This window comes from Lepidochelys kempii, chromosome 3 (assembly GCF_965140285.1).
Source record: "Lepidochelys kempii isolate rLepKem1 chromosome 3, rLepKem1.hap1, whole genome shotgun sequence".
NCBI lineage: Eukaryota > Metazoa > Chordata > Testudines > Cheloniidae > Lepidochelys > Lepidochelys kempii.
In genome coordinates this window covers 106,756,600-106,775,738 of record NC_136382.1, presented here as the reverse complement: position 1 = coordinate 106,775,738, position 19,139 = coordinate 106,756,600, and the positions used below count along the sequence as shown (strand labels likewise).

The 19,139-nt window shown below is 41.6% G+C and overlaps 1 protein-coding gene across 8 annotated transcripts in view; it reads left to right on the top strand.

Annotated features, from left to right (window-relative positions):
- Positions 1-19,139, top strand: part of NHSL1 (NHS like 1) — a 262,680-nt gene that overhangs the window by 210,970 nt on the left and 32,571 nt on the right. For all 8 annotated transcript variants that reach the window (XM_073337450.2, XM_073337452.2, XM_073337451.2 and 5 more), the window contains exon 3: positions 13,791-13,918. In XM_073337450.2, coding sequence (XP_073193551.2) covers positions 13,791-13,918 — 128 coding nt within the window. The remainder of the gene's footprint in view (positions 1-13,790; positions 13,919-19,139) is intronic.

Sequence of the window (19,139 nt, the reverse complement as noted above, 5' to 3'; positions counted from 1 at the left end):
CCCCCATTACTGTAATACCTGAGCACATCACAATTTTTAACATTTATCCTCACACCACCCCTGTGATGTAGGGAAGTGCTGTTATCCCCATTATACACATGGGGAAGAGAGGCCCGGAGAGATTTAAATGACTTGCCAAGGTCACACAGGAACTCTCTAGCGGAGCAGGGAATTAACCCAGGTCTCTGGCTAGTGTCCTAACAACTAGATCGTCCATCCTCACTAGTTGCAAGCTGTTTAGCTCATTTAGACTAAGGGACATAGTTGCTATATTGGAACATAAACCAGACCCTTCTTTTAATGTCCTATTAAGTATGAGATATTTGTAGAAACCAGTTTTATTGCAGATAATATTTTAGCACTCTGCATCCATACAAAGTGAGAGATAAACAGTATTATCCTCATTTTATAGATGGCATCCAGAGACCAAGTGACTTGTTCAAGGTCTCACAGCAAGTCAGTGGCAGAGTTATGAATATAACCCAGGTCTCTTGACACTCAGCATATGCACAATCCATAAAATCACAGCTGTTTCGGGTATAATGCAGCAATAAATTCAAAAGGTGAAGGTGAACTATTACCACAGAAGTTACTTCTCTGTCTCTAAAACAGAAGTTTATTGCAAAACAGGTAGCCAGTAACAAAAAAGCATAAAGCAACAAACGTCATTTAATCAGTTTGTCTTAAATAGAGATATGCCTTGCACATTTTAATAGGACTGCCATCTTCTTATCAGATGATTTTTAGATACAGTTCTTATGGAGGCTAATTTTAAAAAGTTACTTTAATACAAAGTGCTGCTTATAGATGTGACCTATAAAAAGGAGCTTTTTTCTTGGTGTTTTTTTTAATTTGTTTGGTTTTTTGCGTAAAATGAGACTGGCTAAGATGTTTAAAATCAACAATAAAGAATTTTTGACTTCAGGGAATAGAATAATTTTTCAGTGATGGGTGTAATGAATAGATAAATGTGGTTTCATATATTGGTCAGCAGATTTATTTCTGTGGTTGACAGTTCAGCTGACCATTACAATTAATAGCCCTTCTCCATGATCCCCCAACCCATCCTTCAGATATAAGTTGCAGTGAGAAAGGCTGTGCCAAGAAGTTACCCTGAATTTAGCCAAGCTAATTTTTCAGGCATGCAAATCCAGCTTTCAGCTTGTCACTTGTTCATTTTTTCCTTCAGCAAAAGAGAAGACCTCTAGTACAAAGGCAGCCCCTGTTTGTTCTTTTCCTCCCTCTTCTCTTCTTGATCCATAGAGCCTCCTCTACTGAGGCAGCTTTGCATAGAGACATCTGCTCTTCCATGCATGCAGTGCTGGTAGAAATTACCCGTGGTCCAGCTGGCATTTAATTTGGGATTTTATCAGTTAGTCTGAAGTTGTACTTGAATTAATTTTCCTTGGATGCAAGACAAGATGCCTGATGGAGGCATTTCTGAACAATAATTATTTCTTTTGCTTTAACTACCCAAAATGTCTTTTTTTTTTTTTAATTTTCTAAGTATCCATTGTTAAATTAATTCAGGGAACACAGGCATTTTTTACTGCTAACCGATAAATGCTTAAAATATGGAGAAATGGGATTACCTGGATGTGGATGTGTATTATATATAGGCATACTGGGCTTGGGACTTATGCTGAAACCCTTGCTTTTGCAAGCAAAGTTTACTTACACAAGTAATCCCATTAGGACTATGTTTGTAAGCAATGATCAGGCCTATAACATGTTAGTCTCCAAAGGGTTAAAGTGTAGTATGTACCTGAAGGCACAAAAAAAGCACATAAGCTATGTGGGTTTGTGTTAGGTAAAAAAAAACACATGACAATTTGGGAGATCGTATCTTCTTGGAATTTATAGCAAATATAACTGGAAAATATTCAGAAAATGACTGTAAATCCACATCACTCTGTTCAGTTCTACTGTCTGTTTAGCTGTTGCTCTACATGGCAGTAAATTTTGCATCACCTAAATTTTCAAGGTATGGAGATTAGTTTTAGTTGTTAGAAATTCTGCTGGTATGAAATATTAAGACTGAAACAGAGGAGAAGCTGCACAAAAATCCTTCCCACCCCTCCCCCCATACATGCACTCTCTTTTGGCATTGAGAAATGCAGTGTCTCTGTCTGACTAGACAGACAGTGCATAAGTTAATCCTGTTTTTTCACAGTAATACCATGTCAAATGAATTAATGAGTATCAATTCTGTGCCTTCTGTTCACTCAATTGATCTGTGACTCAAATTGTGGTGTAAGAATATGGTCTCAAGTTGTTTGAAATTCAGTAAATTGCCTCTGTATGCACTAGTTACTACTGTGCATTAACTTTTGAGGGTCAGCTACAGTTTGACATGAGATGTGAGTTGTCTCTAGTACAAAAATGACAAAGGATCTTTTCCAGGTTTATGAGTTTTTCTCTAGCATTTTCATAGGATTGGTCTGGGTACACACCACAAAGGCTGTTAAGAATTTGCAATCAACAGGTCCCGTTGTTCAAGTGGAGTCTGATCTTTAACCCTGTCCAACAGATGCTAATAACATTTAAAGATAAACAGCTCACTTAGTTGTGCAACAATTCTTAGCTCTCTGTTTTTTGGTACAATATTCTGTTATAGGGCTGCACTGAATTCCACTGAAGCCTCGCAGTGAACTCCACTTTGACACACTACACTAATACTATCTACAAAATTCCTCGTCTGATCAACAGCCTTGTATAATGGGGAGAGTACTGTGAACAGCTTATGCACTGTCTGTGACCGGCGCTTGCCGTGCACCAGAATATAACAGTGTGTGTGGTAGTAAAAGGTCCAGCAATCATGAGAAAATGCTTATATACAGCTAAGGCTAAGATTTTGTCATGGATATTTTTAGTAAAAGTCACAAACAGGTCACGGGCAATAATAAAAAATTCAAGGAAGTCCGTGACCTGTCCCTGACTTTTACTAAAAATATCCATGTCAAAATGGGGATCCTGGGGGTCCCCCTTGCCAGCCAGGAGCAGTGGAGGTCTGCCTGCCACCCGCAACAGCCAGGAGCTGCGGGGGGCTCCCACCACCCCAGGCGGCGGGGGTACCCTGCAGTTTCCCGCCTCTGCAGGCAGCGGGGGACCCTGCAGCTCCCAGCCAGCGCTGGCTGAAGTCATGGAGGTCTGTGGAAGTCACGGATTCCGTGACCTCCATTACGAAATTGCAGCCTTATATATAGCACCGTTGACTGTTTAAAAACATTTCCTTCTGTAATATACCTCCCAGAAACACACCTAACCTTTTTGTTACAAATGTAAAAATGACCTGTCAGCCTTTCAGAGGTTTCTGACCATATTTCTCCCATCACAATTTAAAAATTAATTAATTAAATAAATGAACCCAGTCTGTGTGAACAAAGCAAACAAAACCACCGCAATAACAACCGTTGATAAAGCATGGCTCTTTGACAGGGGTTGAAACTTTTTTTTCCCCTGTTCACACATGCAAGAATAAACCATGTTATAACACCTTCTGACCTTTTAAACACCTAACACCTTTTAAACAGTTATTTTTGTAGTGTAGGGTCTTGAAGCTGTAAATATTACTAACACAAGAAGAGAAACAAGGATCAGCACTGGAAAGATGCTGTATGAGCCTATAAATAAGCATACACAGGTATAGCTACAGTTCCATCAGTTTTGATTAGGAGTTTCTGGTTTCAAGAATTAGAATTGGCTCTACTCTTTTTTTTTTTTTTTTTTTTTTTGTCTATCCGTCTTCATTTAGTGATGCCCTCACTAACCATGGGAGTTTACAAAGTTATAACTCCAAGAACTTTTTTTAATTACGACAGTGCTTAGGGCTTCTCCAGGGCAGCATTCTCAATCAGTGAGACCATCCTGGAACCAGCCCATGCAGTGTGGCACACACCAGCCTCATGTGCACCCACACCCGAGAGAGCAAGGAGACTGATATCTTATTTCCCCAGCCTGCTCCCAACTCCCTGGTCATTCAGGTGGCTGCAGAACGGACATGGCAGCAGCTGCAAAAGTCCGCCCCTCCCAAAAGGAGGCCAAGAGACTGAACCTAATGGGCAGGAAGGTCTTTTCATCCTCATGACTGCAGTTCTGTGTTGCAAACTACCCGGCTCTGCTAGCCAAGTATGATTTTAACACCTACGACAGGCTAGCAGAGTTCAAGGACAAGCTTCTGCTAGAACTCCAGGAGCAGTTCCAGATGCTGGTGAACAAAGTGGCCCTCCAAGGACCGGTGGACACAGCCAACGCTGCCTCTTGGTCACTAGCCGCCAGCACAGGCATGCACAGGGATTCGTGGCTCCAATCTTCCAGCTTCCCTAGAGAGGTCCAAACTACAATCAGTGACCTCCCATTCGATGAGACCAGTCTCTTCAGGGAGAAGATGGATGAGACCCTGCACTCCCTCAAGGATTCGAGGTCCACGCTGTGTTCCCTTGGCCTCTACGCTCTGGCCCTCTGACACAGACACCAGAAACAACCCTTTCTCCCGTGGCCACACTCATCTTACCCGATGTATGACCAGTGTCCGGAAAAGCTCCCACTTTGGCAACAGTGCTCTGAGGCCTCGCTTCTTCACCTCGGGGAATGACCGCTTCCTTGACCCTTTCCCAACCACAGGCAAAGGGCCAGTTTTGATGCTTGTGTCAAGAGCAGTGAACCTCCTTCAGTGCCAAGCGCCGCATGCCAAGTCATTTTCAGGGGCCGTCTTGTCCTATTCACCCACAATTGGGGCAAAATCACCATGGAATTGGGCTCTGGAGATCATCCACCACAGATACTTCATAGAGTTCCTCTCCTTCCCACTTCATGGCCCTCCCACCTGCCTAGTCCTCAGCAGAACTCTATATCTCAGTGATGTACAATGGCTTGATACACAATGCCATGCTCAGTGACCTCTTTGCATAGTGGGGTATGCTCTGCTGGGACCTTTTTGCCTCTTTTGCTCCAGAGGAGCTCTAGGCAAGGGCACTAGAGGTGACACTCTCCTCCTCTCCTGGATGGGTGACCTTCGCCATGCCTTTCCTCCCATTCCCCATCTGCCACAAGTTCTTCACAAGATTCACTGGGACAGGGCCACACACCTCCTCATAGCTCCCTATTGGCCCTGGCAGTTCTGGTTCACCAACCTCCTGAGGCTCTCCACCTGACCACCAGTCTGTCTCTGCACACTCCAGGATCTCCTTACACAAGGTCGGGGCTGACAGTGCCATCCCAATCTGGACATTCTTCACCTCACAGCCTGGTATTTGTATGTGTGTCGAATGTAGAGTGCTCATGCTCTGCCCTGATTTGGCAGATCCTCACCCAAAGCAAGAGGGAATCCACCAGAACCTGCTACTGCTCTAAGTGGAGATGCTTCATAGAGTGGGCCCATTGCCACCAGCACTTCGGGGACACAATGACCATCCTTGACTACCTTCTTGCCCTCAAAACAGTGGGTCTGGAGTATCAACTCTATTCAAGTACACTTGGCAGCACTTAGCGCCTTTCTCCTGCCAGTGGATGACACCTCTGTCTTTAAACTCCTATCTCTGTGCTCTTCATGAGGTGCTTGCTTATTATGTTTCCACTGGTTGTGAGGTCCACATCTCCATGGGACCTTAATGCTGCTCTCTCTACCTTCAGCAGACCACACCCTGAACCCCTGGTGACATGCTCTCTGACCCACCTCTCTAGGAAAGTGGCATTCTTCGTTGTCATCACTTCGGCCAGACGAGCCACGATGGCAGCCACTCCCCTCCTCCCCGCCATGGTATTTCACAAGAGACTGGTCTCCTTAAGTCTACAGTCCAAATTCCTTCCTAAGGTAATGTCAGAATTTCATCTCAATCAATCCATCCACTTGCCTGTGTTCCATCCAAAACCACAAGCCTGCCCTGCCCTGCCCTGCCCTGGACTCCCTCAACGCGTCCTGGTGTTCCATCTCCACAGGTTCCTTTCGGAAGTTGCTGAGTCTTTTCATTGACATTGCTGAACAGTTAAAGGGACAGGCCCCCTCGTCCCAACAGGTCTCTAAATGGGTCTCAGTGTGCATTCTTGAGTGCTACAAATGCTCCAACCTTCCTCCTTCCAGCAGAGTAACAGCCCATTCTACATGGGTGCAGACTGCCTCTTCAGCCTCAGTAGTGGATGTGCCATAGCAGGACAACTGCTGGGCAGCAACATGATGCTCTGTCCACACATTTATGGCACGCTATGCCATAATGCATGTGGCAGTAGTGGGTGTGACCATGGGCCATATTGTATTGCAGATGGCAGTTCCATTAGTATCCTCACACCCACCTCTGTGTTGACCACTGCTCGCAAGTCACTCACATGTGGAATACACATAGGGACCATCACTCGAAGAAGAGGAGGTTACTTACCTGTAACTGGAGGTTCTTCAAGTTCTATCTATTCCACTATCTGCCCTCCCTCCCTCTGATTTGGAGAAGAGTATGCAGTCATATGAGGGGAAACTGGTGTGGCATCAACCTGCACTACATCTAATATTCTCGGATGGGAGCACAAGGAGATGCACTATCCCACATGTGGTTCAATGGACACTGCTGGGAAACACTTCCGGATTAGGTGCATGGCGCACGTACGCGCCTACGTGTGGAATACAGATAGGGCCACACATCTCGTAGAACCTCCAGTTATAGATAAGTAACCTCCTCTTTTGTCTTCATCCTCAAGGTTCAACTTTGCATAGTCCTGCCTTCATCTCTGACCTGGCCTTCATTTGCGGCTTCTGCAGCCCTCTATAGTCTGCCATTGACACAAGCAGCAATATTATCCTTGGTTCCTTCTCTCACAGGCTTCTCTGTGCCTCTTCCCATACTGCATTCTATGTTTGGAATTCCCTGTTTCAATTTATTTACCAAGCCACTTCTCTTGTTGCATTCAAATCCCACAAAAATACTCACAGCTGCTGCAAAGCTTACAAAAAGTGATGGGAGGAAAGGTAACAAAAATCCAAGTAACAATCTCATCGAGAAGTGTACGTGGCCCACTGAGTAACCCATTTTGGACATGCTCTCCTTTTCACACCTTCTCCCTTGGCTGTTTATGGCCCTTACTTGTGTCCTGCTGTACACTTTTCATGGCAGTGACTAAGTTTTACTTGTTTTGTGAGGCACCTACCACATTCCTGGCCACCCAGAAATTTAATAATAATAATCTCTGATGTTATAAATGTGCTAGTTCTCCAGACATCCATCGAGTCTTTGGGCATGGAGAAAACTTTAATTTCCAAAGCCTTAATTTAAAAAAAAAAAAAAAATCCTTGTCTGTGCCTCCCCACTCAAATAACCTTTTAGTTTTTCCTTATAAATAGACTTATTTGAAATGTTGTGTTTTCCTTTCACAAGAAATGTCAAGATCTTGAAATTACATTCCATTGCAAAATGGAACAAAAAGGCAAAATATAGAAAATTTTTGTGAAATGGAAAATTCCAAAAAGTATCTAATTGGATATGTCAATATGGGAAATTTCAACACCACAATTCAACATGTCGGAAGGATATTTTTCATTAGATTCTCTGGTTCAGAAAATCAAAATTATGTCAAAATCAGCATTTATCTGTGGAAAAGTCTGATTTTGATTAAACCCCTTTTCTAACAGGAAAATGTTCCATGTGAAGAATTTTGGACAACTCTACTTACAAATCATACAGAGACTAAAAAACGAATTGTCACAGTTCAGGGCAACTGAAGCTGTATTTGCTCTTTGTGGTCTAGCAAGGGCTACCCACTCTAAACTTGAGACTCCTCAACCATCAACCCCACCCCGACCACGATATTTCCATGCTGCACAGTCTGATCACTATGCTGTGATATTCCCAGCAAAAGACAGACTGTCTAAGCAAGATTGCTGTACTTCCCTCTTCAGAGATGGTACACAATGTAATTGCCAATGGTTAGAAGTTACCACACAGTTCACTCTAAGCAAGCACTTTTATTCTTAAGATAAAAGCATTACAGAGAAAATATATTACAAACAATAAAAGAAACTACACGCATGCTAATAAGCTTACCAGAGATCACCGCCTAACTCTAACAAGGGCTCATTGCCAGGGGATGCTGTGAACGCCAAAACTATAACTAGATTCAGAAAAGAATGAGATAAGTTCATGGAGGATAGGTCCATCAGTAGCTATTTGTCAAGATGGTCAAGGAGGCAACCCCATGCTCTGGGTATCTCTGAACTCTAACTGCTAGAAGCTAGGACTGGATGATCGTCCCCCTCTATTCGACATTGGTGAGGCCTCATCTGGAGTACTGTGTCCAGTTTTGGGCCCCACACTACAAGAAGGATGTGGATAAATTGGAAAGAGTCCAGCGAAGGGCAACAAAAATGATTAGGGGTCTGGAACAGATGACTTATGAGGAGAGGCTGAGGGAACTGGGATTGTTTAGTCTGCAGAGGAGAAGAATGAGCTGGGGATTTGATAGCTGCTTTCAACTACCTGAGAGGTGGTTCCAGAGAGGATGGTTCTAGACTATTCTCAGTGGTGAAAGAGGACAGGACAAGGAGTAATGGTCTCAAGTTGCAGTGGGGGAGGTTTAGGTTGGATATTAGGAAAAACTTTTTCACTAGGAGAGTGGTGAAACACTGGAATGCATTGCCTAGGGAGGTGGTGGAATCTCCTTCCTTAAAAGTTTTTAAGGTCAGGCTTGACAAAGCCCTGGCTGGGATGATATAATTGGGGATTGGTCCTGCTTTTGAGCAGGGGGTTGGACTAGATGACCTCCTGAGGTCCCTTCCAACCCTGATATTCTATGATTCTATGACAGGGGATGGATCACTTGATCGTCCTGTTCTGTTCATTCCCTCTGAAGCATCTGCCATGGCCACTGTTGGAAAACCAGATACTTGGCTAGATGGACCCAATATGGCCGTTCTTGTTCTTATGGCTCTGGTTGGTGATTAGTCCTTCCAACACTTCCCTAAGGTTTGGGCCCACCTTGGACTAGAGGTCCTGTCCATTTGCTGGATCAGAGAGAAGGTCCTGAGTCAGTTTTTACTCAAGCTGGTTAATCAAAAATCCTTTCTTTCTCTGTTAGTCTTAGAAAATCCAGTTTGAACCAGTATATGTGAGCATCTCTCCAGGTGGTGGTAGCTCTCTAGATGTGTTTCAACCTGATTGAATTTGTCTAACCACCTCCCCACTATTCTTAGTTCCTGGAGGGCTGTGGTCCCCCGCTTCATGAGATTACATACAATCCCTCAATTATGCGTAAACAATTGCATTTTTAATACAGTGTACTCCTAAAATACTTAAACTTAATTCAGTGATGTTTAACTAGGACATTGCAGGAAACTGCCATCTGTCACACTCACAACAACTACAGCCCACACACCTTCTTTATTTTACTTTGCAATTTATCTTTAAAAGCTGCACCTTCTTTTTTTTCGGGGGTAATATTTGGGGTCTGTTGTCTTTTGCAGTATCATCCTACATATTTGTCTTCTTCATCTTAGGTGTTCCCGGTTTAGTTACAGTGAGGTAAAAAGTAGCTGCTCTTGAGGATAGATTGGAACATACTAGCAGAAAGGCCCACTAAACACAGTACCCTGTCTTTATTGTACAAAGCCATGATTTAGCAACCAAGACAATTGTGCGACTTCACAGCAAGAACACCAGACCTTGAACCGGATATGTGGCCTTGTAATATGATGCATTCATGAGGTTCATGGGGCGGGAAAGATCATGTGCCATAATCCTTCCCCCCCCCCCCCCAAGTTAATTGTGAAACTTGGTATTGCATTCCATTAAAAACATTGCGATTTAAAACAGGCTTTGTCTCAAGGAATTAGATTCCTGTATTCAGTAAAAGGGCTTTCTGCTTTGGAGGCTGTCTTAGAGTATGATGTTCCTTGCCATCCACAAACTACTTTATGGATGTCTTATTGAAAACAGTAGAGGAATCAGTGGGAAAATCTAGATGGTAGAGTATAAGATTTGAGAACCTTCTGAATAAACAGTAAAACAAAGCCAAATTATTCTCTGGTTGCAAGTTGTAATTCCATTTAATCATAGAATATCAGGGTTGGAAGGGACCCCAGAAGGTCATCTAGTCCAACCCCCTGCTCAAAGCAGGACCAATTCCCAGTTAAATCATCCCAGCCAGGGCTTTGTCAAGCCTGACCTTAAAAACCTCTAAGGAAGGAGATTCTACCACCTCCCTAGGTAACGCATTCCAGTGTTTCACCACCCTCTTAGTGAAAAAGTTTTTCCTAATATCCAATCTAAACCTCCCCCACTGCAACTTGAGACCATTACTCCTCGTTCTGTCATCTGCTACCATTGAGAACAGTCTAGAGCCATTCTCTTTGGAACCCCCTTTCAGGTAGTTGAAAGCAGCTATCAAACCCCCCTCATTCTTCTCTTCTGCAGGCTAAACAATCCCAGCTCCCTCAGCCTCTCCTCATAACTCATGTGTTCCAGTCCCCTAATCATTTTTGTTGCCCTTCGCTGGACTCTCTCCAATTTATCCACATCCTTCTTGAAGTGTGGGGCCCAAAACTGGACACAGTACTCCAGATGAGGCCTCACCAATGTCGAATAGAGGGGAACGATCACGTCCCTCGATCTGCTCGCTATGCCCCTACTTATACATCCCAAAATGCCATTGGCCTTCTTGGCAACAAGGGCACACTGCTGACTCATATCCAGCTTCTCGTCCACTGTCACCCCTAGGTCCTTTTCCGCAGAACTGCTGCCTAGCCATTCGGTCCCTAGTCTGTAGCTGTGCATTGGGTTCTTCCGTCCTAAGTGCAGGACCCTGCACTTATCCTTATTGAACCTCATCAGATTTCTTTTGGCCCAATCCTCCAATTTGTCTAGGTCCTTCTGTATCCTATCCCTCCCCTCCAGCGTATCTACCACTCCTCCCAGTTTAGTATCATCCGCAAATTTGCTGAGAGTGCAATCCACACCATCCTCCAGATCATTTATGAAGATATTGAACAAAACCGGCCCCAGGACCGACCCTTGGGGCACTCCACTTGATACCGGCTGCCAACTAGACATGGAGCCATTGATCACTACCCGTTGAGCCCGACAATCTAGCCAGCTTTCTACTCACCTTATAGTGCATTCATCCAGCCCATACTTCCTTAACTTGCTGACAAGAATACTGTGGGAGACCGTGTCAAAAGCTTTGCTAAAGTCTAGAAACAATACATCCACTGCTTTCCCTTTATCCACAGAACCAGTAATCTCATCATAAAAGGCGATTAGATTAGTCAGGCATGACCTTCCCTTGGTGAATCCATGCTGGCTGTTCCTGATCACTTTCCTCTCATGCAAGTGCTTCAGGATTGATTCTTTGAGGACCTGCTCCATGATTTTTCCAGGGACTGAGGTGAGGCTGACTGGCCTGTAGTTCCCAGGATCCTCCTCCTTCCCTTTTTTAAAGATTGGCACTACATTAGCCTTTTTCCAGTCATCCGGGACTTCCCCGGTTCTCCACGAGTTTTCAAAGATAATGGCCAATGGCTCTGCAATCACAGCCGCCAATTCCTTCAGCACTCTCGGATGCAACTCGTCCGGCCCCATGGACTTGTGCACGTCCAGCTTTTCTAAATAGTCCCTAACCACCTCTTTCTCCACAGAGGGCTGGCCATCTCTTCCCCATTTTGTGATGCCCAGCACAGCATTCTGGGAGCTGACCTTGTTAGTGAAAACAGAGGCAAAAAAAGCATTGAGTACATTAGCTTTTTCCACATCCTCTGTCACTAGGTTGCCTCCCTCATTCAGTAAGGGGCCCACACATTCCTTGGCTTTCTTCTTGTTGCCAACATACCTGAAGAAACCCTTCTTGTTACTCTTGACATCTCTGGCTAGCTGCAGCTCCAGGTGCGATTTGGCCCTCCTGATATCATTCCTACATGCCCGAGCAATATTTTTATACTCTTCCCTGGTCATAAGTCCAACCTTCCACTTCTTGTAAGCTTCTTTTTTATGTTTAAGATCCGCTAGGATTTCACCATTAAGCCAAGCTGGTCGCCTGCCATATTTACTATTCTTTCGACTCATCGGGATGGTTTGTCCCTGTAACCTCAACAGGGATTCCTTGAAATACAGCCAGCTCTCCTGGACTCCTTTCCCCTTCAAGTGATTCGCCAAGCAAAATTCCTCCTTAAAAGGTGCTCTCAATTCAGAAAAAATGGAAGTTTTTATATATGTGTGTGTGTGTGTGTGTGTGTGTGTGTGTGTGTATATATATAATATACACACGTGTGCTATATATATATATGTGTGTATGTATGTAATATATAATATACACATGCGCGCTCTCTCACTCGCGCGCACACAAAAAAAGAGGTCAAAAGGTAAGGAGTGAAGCAGGCACAAAACTGTTAATTCTCAAAACACCTCTTCTCCAGTAAGTAATGACAAAAGCTGTTTGCGTCATGACACTGCACACTGTACAGGAGATGTTTGTCACTTAGGTAGAGGTGTAATAAATACTTATTTTTATTTGTGCTTTCCTAATCTCTCAACAGATTCAGATTTCAGTCTCTGGAAATGTAAAACTCACAGTTTGACTGGGCAGATCAGTTTGGTCGTCGCATCTTGAACATTTAATATTTCCTTATGCTCCAGCATCTGTTCATCTTGAGGACAATCACGCTGAATATCAATTAAGAAAAGTACACAGACAGGAGCACAGCTACAGAAATTTTATTCAGGGAAATGAAGTGATACTGGGCTTTTGGCCAATTTGGGTTGTTTTTTTTTATCCCTCCCTCAGTTTTACTCTGTATTCCTTCTCTACATGAAAGACCTCTTCACTTTACACTCTTCCCACGTGGCCTGACAGAGGCTGACCTGAGGGTCTAAGGATCCCTATAATTTGTACTCCTGCCTCTCTTTCTAAAAACACTGTAATGGTTGTGTCTTCCTCAGGCTGGGAGGCTAGATGAATGGTCAATGCCAAAGCCACTTAGCAGATGGTGCTTTAGTAGTGAGCACCATCACTCCAAGTATAGGGCACATTATGGAGGTCTACCAGCCTGGCAAATGAGACCCGCACTGTTGCTAGCATACCTTCATCTTCCGTACTGAAGTACACTGCCATCTGTCAAGACACTGAGCCAGACCACACTTTAAAAAAGTATTCTCTCTTTCTTGCTCTCTCTCTTATTTATAGTATTTCTAGAGCTCCTTTCACCTGAAATAAACTATATCTATCCTATACTTATATGTATAGAGCTTCAAAATAGTATCCTATAATCTGTTTGACAATGGTAATGTACTGTAGAAGTTTCTATCACCACACTCTAAGTAAATATTATGTATTTTCTTTGTAGGTTTGCTGTACAGTAAAAAATTAATAGGTATTGGCCTTTGTAATATGCTATCAGTAGATGTGTGTATGTATATATGAACAGATCTACATGTGTAATTCCTATATATAATGTGCATACTGAATGAAAAATAGAATATATGTATGATGTCTGCAGTCTAGTGTTATAATTCATATTAGAAACTGGCCAGAAAAAAAGATTAGGGATGACTACAGACAGATAAGCATCCGTTGTTATTGTACATTACATTACACAGGAATCAAAATGCTTAGTTACAATTAGACTCATATGTATCAAGCTTTATACTACATACATTTATATCAAGTTAGTTTTATGCTTAGAGAGAGAAAAATAAATTGATGTGACACTGATCCCTGTGCCTTTCTTAAACTAGACACTAGATACGAGAGAATGGAAATTAAAATGTTATCTATCTTCTTTTTTTTTGTTTTTGTGTTTTTGTTTCTTCCCCTCCCATGTGCAGAATGTGACAAGCTACGGAGGGATGGCTATCGAAGTTCTCAATATTACTCTCAGGGTCCAACCTTCTCTTCTTCTTCCAGCGCAGCCTGTGGAAGTTACCAAGATGATTATGAAGAAATTGAACAAAAGGTAAGGAATAGGGCTGTCAAACGATTAAAAAAAACACACAATTGCGAGATTAAAAAAAATAGTTGCAATTATTCACAGTTTTAATTGCACTGTTAAACTATATAGAATACCAATTTAAATTCAGCATGGAAGCATGTCCTCTGGAATGGAGATTGACGCACGAAGAGGCGTATAAATGTTTAGCATATCTGGCATGTAAATACCTTGCAATGCTGGCTACAAAAGTGCCGAGCCCGTTCTTACTTCTCACGCCTGTTCTTACTTTCAGGTGCAATTGTAAATAAAAAGCAGGCAGCATTATCTCCTGTAAATGTAAACAAACATGTTTGTCTTAGCGATTGGCTGAACAAGAAGTAGGACTGAGTGGACTTGAAAGCTCTCAAATTCTACATTTGTAAGGTGCACTTACACGATAAATAGATCACACTATGGTACTTTTGTGAGGTGAATTGAAAAATACTATTTCTTTTCTTTTATTTTTTTTTACAGTGCAAATATTTGTAATCAAAAACAATAATATAAAGTGAACACTGCATACTTTGTATTCTGTGTTGTAATTGAAATCAACATATTTAAAAATGTAAAAAAACATCCAAAATATATTTATTATTATTTTAAATTGGTATTCTATTATTGTTTAACAGTGCGATTAAAACTGTGATTAATCATGGCTGTTTTTTTAATCCAGTTAATTTGTTTTGTGTTAATCGCTTGTGTTAGCTACGATTAATTGACAGCCCTACTAAGGAGGCAGGAGATTGGGAAGAATGCATTAAGCGGACTATAAAACCTGCTCTTCCTATTATTATATAGGCTGAAATTTATAAAGGAGTTTAAGGGAGTTAGATCCCCAACTTTTAATAGCACCTAACTTCTTTAGGCTCTTCTAAAATCCCAGCTCTGACTATATGTATCTATATGTAAATAAAGTTCCCATTGGTGTAATACAAGGATGACAGTGTGAATGGCCTGGTAATGTTCCAGGGAGAAGGTGTATTTTATGTATGAACAATGGCAGCTGTTTTGAAATAGGGTCATGTTAGTTTTTACTAATCTTTTTATGATCAAGTGTAAGGTGGGCCATTAACCCAGGTACACAACATGGCTATGTTCACACAACAACGAGTGCACAGACTTCATACCCTGGTCTAATGTGGTTAAGTTACTCAGTACTCAGAAGTTCTGTCTTAATGTATCCCATCTCTCTGTAATGAATTCCAAGGGAATGAAAGAGCTCACATTGATATTGGTTTGGCTCACTGCATGTCAGTTTGCTTCGTATTATGTTCCCTGTCTCAGCTCAGTAACACTGGGCAATTGTTTCAGACCCTGGAAATTACTGAAACAAATGAAGGGGGATGGAAATGGACAGTTTAGCCATAGTGTTAAGATGGTTTTGTAGTCTTCATGTGATTTTGGTCATTTCAGCTATAGAAAAACTAAAGTTCTGAGTTAACTGTATAAAACCAAGAACATTCCCATCTGTGAAATGGTAACCTGTCCCTAACTCATCCCATTGTGCATAAATGTTGGAGCACATGTGGTATCCAAGTTATTGTATCCTGTGTATCTTGGTACAAAATATTGCCTACTCACCAATAACCTGGAATTCTTTTGTCAGTTCGTATCACAGCCTTATCTTTATTGTAGTTTAGTTTCTCTTTTTGCCTGTTTTAATACTGACATTATACCATGTGTTTGTGTCTGTGTGTCTGTATATAAATTGTGTCTATATTGTGAGGTCTGCAGGTCTTTTGAATTCAATATAAAGTGACTGATAATATCATATAGTTTTTCCACTTCCATTGTCCACATTGCCTCACATCAATGACAAGGCTGTGGCTTTGTAGAAACTTCAACTATTCTTGCTGTGCTTTAACAGTATCCATTGTAACATCTCATTTAAAGCCATTGTGTATGCAGTATGGAAGTAAGAATATCAAGCACATTAAAATGATAATCTGCAAAGACCTATTGAAATCACTAGGAGTCATCATATAGTATGTGCTTTTTATTATAAAAAGCACATGTTCATAGCTGTTCCTCTGTGTGTGTAAAATTGTGTGTGTGTGTGTGTGTGTGTGTGTGTGTGTGTGTGTGTGTGTTTAAGCTATTTTAAGTATCTGGTTGTCCTAGTTAGTATTGTGGTCCTTATAGATAGATAGTCCACAGAACTGCATTTGTAAAATTAGTGAGGTATGATGTAACGTTAAGGTTGTTTATAGGTGAGCAGACCTACTAAGGACTAATTGCCATGGATAATTCTGCTTAGAGACTAAACACTGTCATCCTTAAGGTTTCTGTGGTATGTTGTTTTAAAATTATTAATAAAGGAATTGCTAATATTTTGTTCGGTTAGTCTGTGCATTCTGAAACGTTTAACTATCAATGAGTACACTTCATTGAGTGAATAGCTTTTCTATTTTAAATTAAAACAACTTCCTATTAATCTGTGTTACTCAAAGCATGGTTTAGTATGAAGGAGGATAGACAGAGGCAAGGTTGACACAGCTTTTAGTAGCACTAATTAACTGAGCACCATTAGCTCTCTCACTCTAGCTTAAACCTTAGTAGGATTTTACCCATTAGCAAACTTGCAGTGTCTCTCTCCCTTCATACTTCACAGTTTCAGTGGTTCATGTTCATCTTTGCATCTGGAGCAACCTTTTTTTTTTTAACTTTAAAGTGATATTCTAGAATTTTACTTTGTTTGAATTATCACCTCTCAAAAACCATTCTCTAAAACTGAAGTTTAATACCATTGGTAAAAAAAAGTTAAAGGCTTCTAAGAATGTAGATGTAACTTGGACTTGAGATCATGAGTTTTCACTTATGGGGGTAGAAGAGTACTCAAGCAACAGTCTGAATTTGAGCTCAGAATTCTTCCATATTGCAGCAAGACTGATTCAAACAGCAAAACCATCCCCTCTTCGTGAAAGGTTTCTAATGATATCTGCTGTTTATCAAAAGCAATCAAAGCAAACGCTTAACAGGCAGACAAGAGGAAGGACATATTTCAGTGTTGTAATTGGAGAGTAATAGAATAGTGAATGGATCAATGAATTCTCATTTACTGTTTGGAAACTTCCCCTAAATTGGCATTACTCCATTTTTGCTTCAGGAAAATTATACTATAGAGCATGGTAATTTCAGATAATGGACTTATCTGACATTTCCATGCTCTCTAAAAATTTCTGGGAGACTGTGCGATGTAGCTGGATAATTCTTTTTTTTTCTAGACAGTTGACATGAAATCATGGTACAAGTGTAAGTACAGTTCTCTCGGCTAAGTCACCAGAGGATGATGTTCACATCAAAAAACACTACACTGTCTGCTTAGGAAAGGTTTGGACTGGCAGAGTATGTGGTATTCCAGGTGACTATTGACCTGTCAGGGATTTGTAGGCGAGTTTATCCATTTTTTTTTTTTTTAAAAATGAGAGACTGAATAAACAAGTATGGTTTTCTGAAAGATAGTTCGTATACTACAAAATATTTAAACTGCCCTTTTTTTCTCCTGGAATGGCTTCTAAATTACAGTACCCACAATATTAACTAAATTGTTTCCTTGTGTAACTCCACTGAGGGTATGTCTTCACTACCAATGTTAAAGCGTTACCACAGCAGTGCTTTACCGTGGCCGCGTAGTCACGGCACCAGCGCTGGGAGAGAGCGCTCCAAGTGCTGTAAAAAAAACCCACCTCCACAAGGGGAGTAGCTACCAGCGCTGGGAGCACGGTCTACACTGCCACTTTACATCGCTGAAACTTGCAATGCTCAGGGAGGTGTTTTTTCACACCCCTGAGCGAGAAAGTTTCACTGCTGTAAAATGGCAGTGTAGACAAGGCCTAAGTGGAGTTCATTAAGGATGAATTTGTCCCTTTTGTATTTTAAATCTCAATAGTAAAGGCTTGATTGGTCTTATTGATTCTCTTTTTGTAAAAGAAGACCATCATTCTCAGTACTTTTGGTGGCCAGTGCTTATCTGATTTCCCAGTAACAAAGATCTAGAAATAAGAAGGTGTTACTTCGATCACTGACTCCCCCCTTTTAGAGTGGTGGCCGTGTTAGTCTGTATCGGCAAAAATGAGGAGTCGTGCCCAAATACATTTGTTAGCCTCTAAGATGCCACAAAGACTCCTTATTGTTTTTGCTGATTCCCCCTTGCTTTCTGAAAGTGTGTATTATGCTATATACTTTAAATGTGTTTGTCTTTTTACATGTTTTTTCTCATTCATTCTCTTTTTCACTCATTCTCTTTCTTTCTTTCTCTCTCACTCAACAGTCTAGTCTGTTAGACTGCATATCTCAGTCTTGCATTAGCGCCTGCTGTTCCTTGGTTCCATGGAGCCTCAAGGTACCTAGCCACAATGGAAGCATCCAGCTGTCCTAGCTGCAGCTTGATGTTACTGTAGCATTAGCATATCTGGACTCTTACTGTGCTTTTATTCTTTGTTCCTCACTTGCTGCTGTTTTTCTTTGTAAAAACAAACAAAAACAACCACCAACAACAGTAATGTTAAATCCAGCAATGCCCTTTTTTCGCATTAGCTCAGTTGTCTGCAGCTCAGGATCCTTGGTTTACTTGATAAACTAACACATTTTCATGGCCTTTGCAAACCTGTTAACACTCGCTTCTCTTTAAACTTCTGCGATGAGCCGTATGTTTTATTTAATGGCTATTTGATGACAATGATCTAGTTCTATTAGTGATCAAAAGCTTTCAAATATTGTGATTTGGACGAGCATGATTTGACAATAAGGAATGCCAGTTGCACAGAGTACATGGACTCAGAGGTGCATCATACTGTGCCTTTATTTCAACAAACGGGTAGAAAAAAGTACTTCACGCTTGTTAATGGGGCAGAAAATATATATTTGTCACTTGGCTCATCAGGGCTGTTGGTTTCCTTTTCTTTTCAGCATTCTGCAGTCCTTAGAAATCAAATTTATTAATAGTATTTACACATGGGAATTGAGATTTGAAGCTGGTATTTTCCAAGGCATCTCAAAGAACTGAATGCCTAGCTGCCTTAGGCCCCTTGGAAAACCCTACATTGATGTGAGTTGTGGGAGCTCTGGACTTGCTGAATTGGCTCTTAACTATATTGATCTTCATTGGTGACATTTCCTTCAGTGTATACAGGCTGAGAGAGGCCTGTACTGCTTTGAGAGCCATAGGTCCTGCATTATGTTGCTTCCTGCTTCTTAATACCCCAAG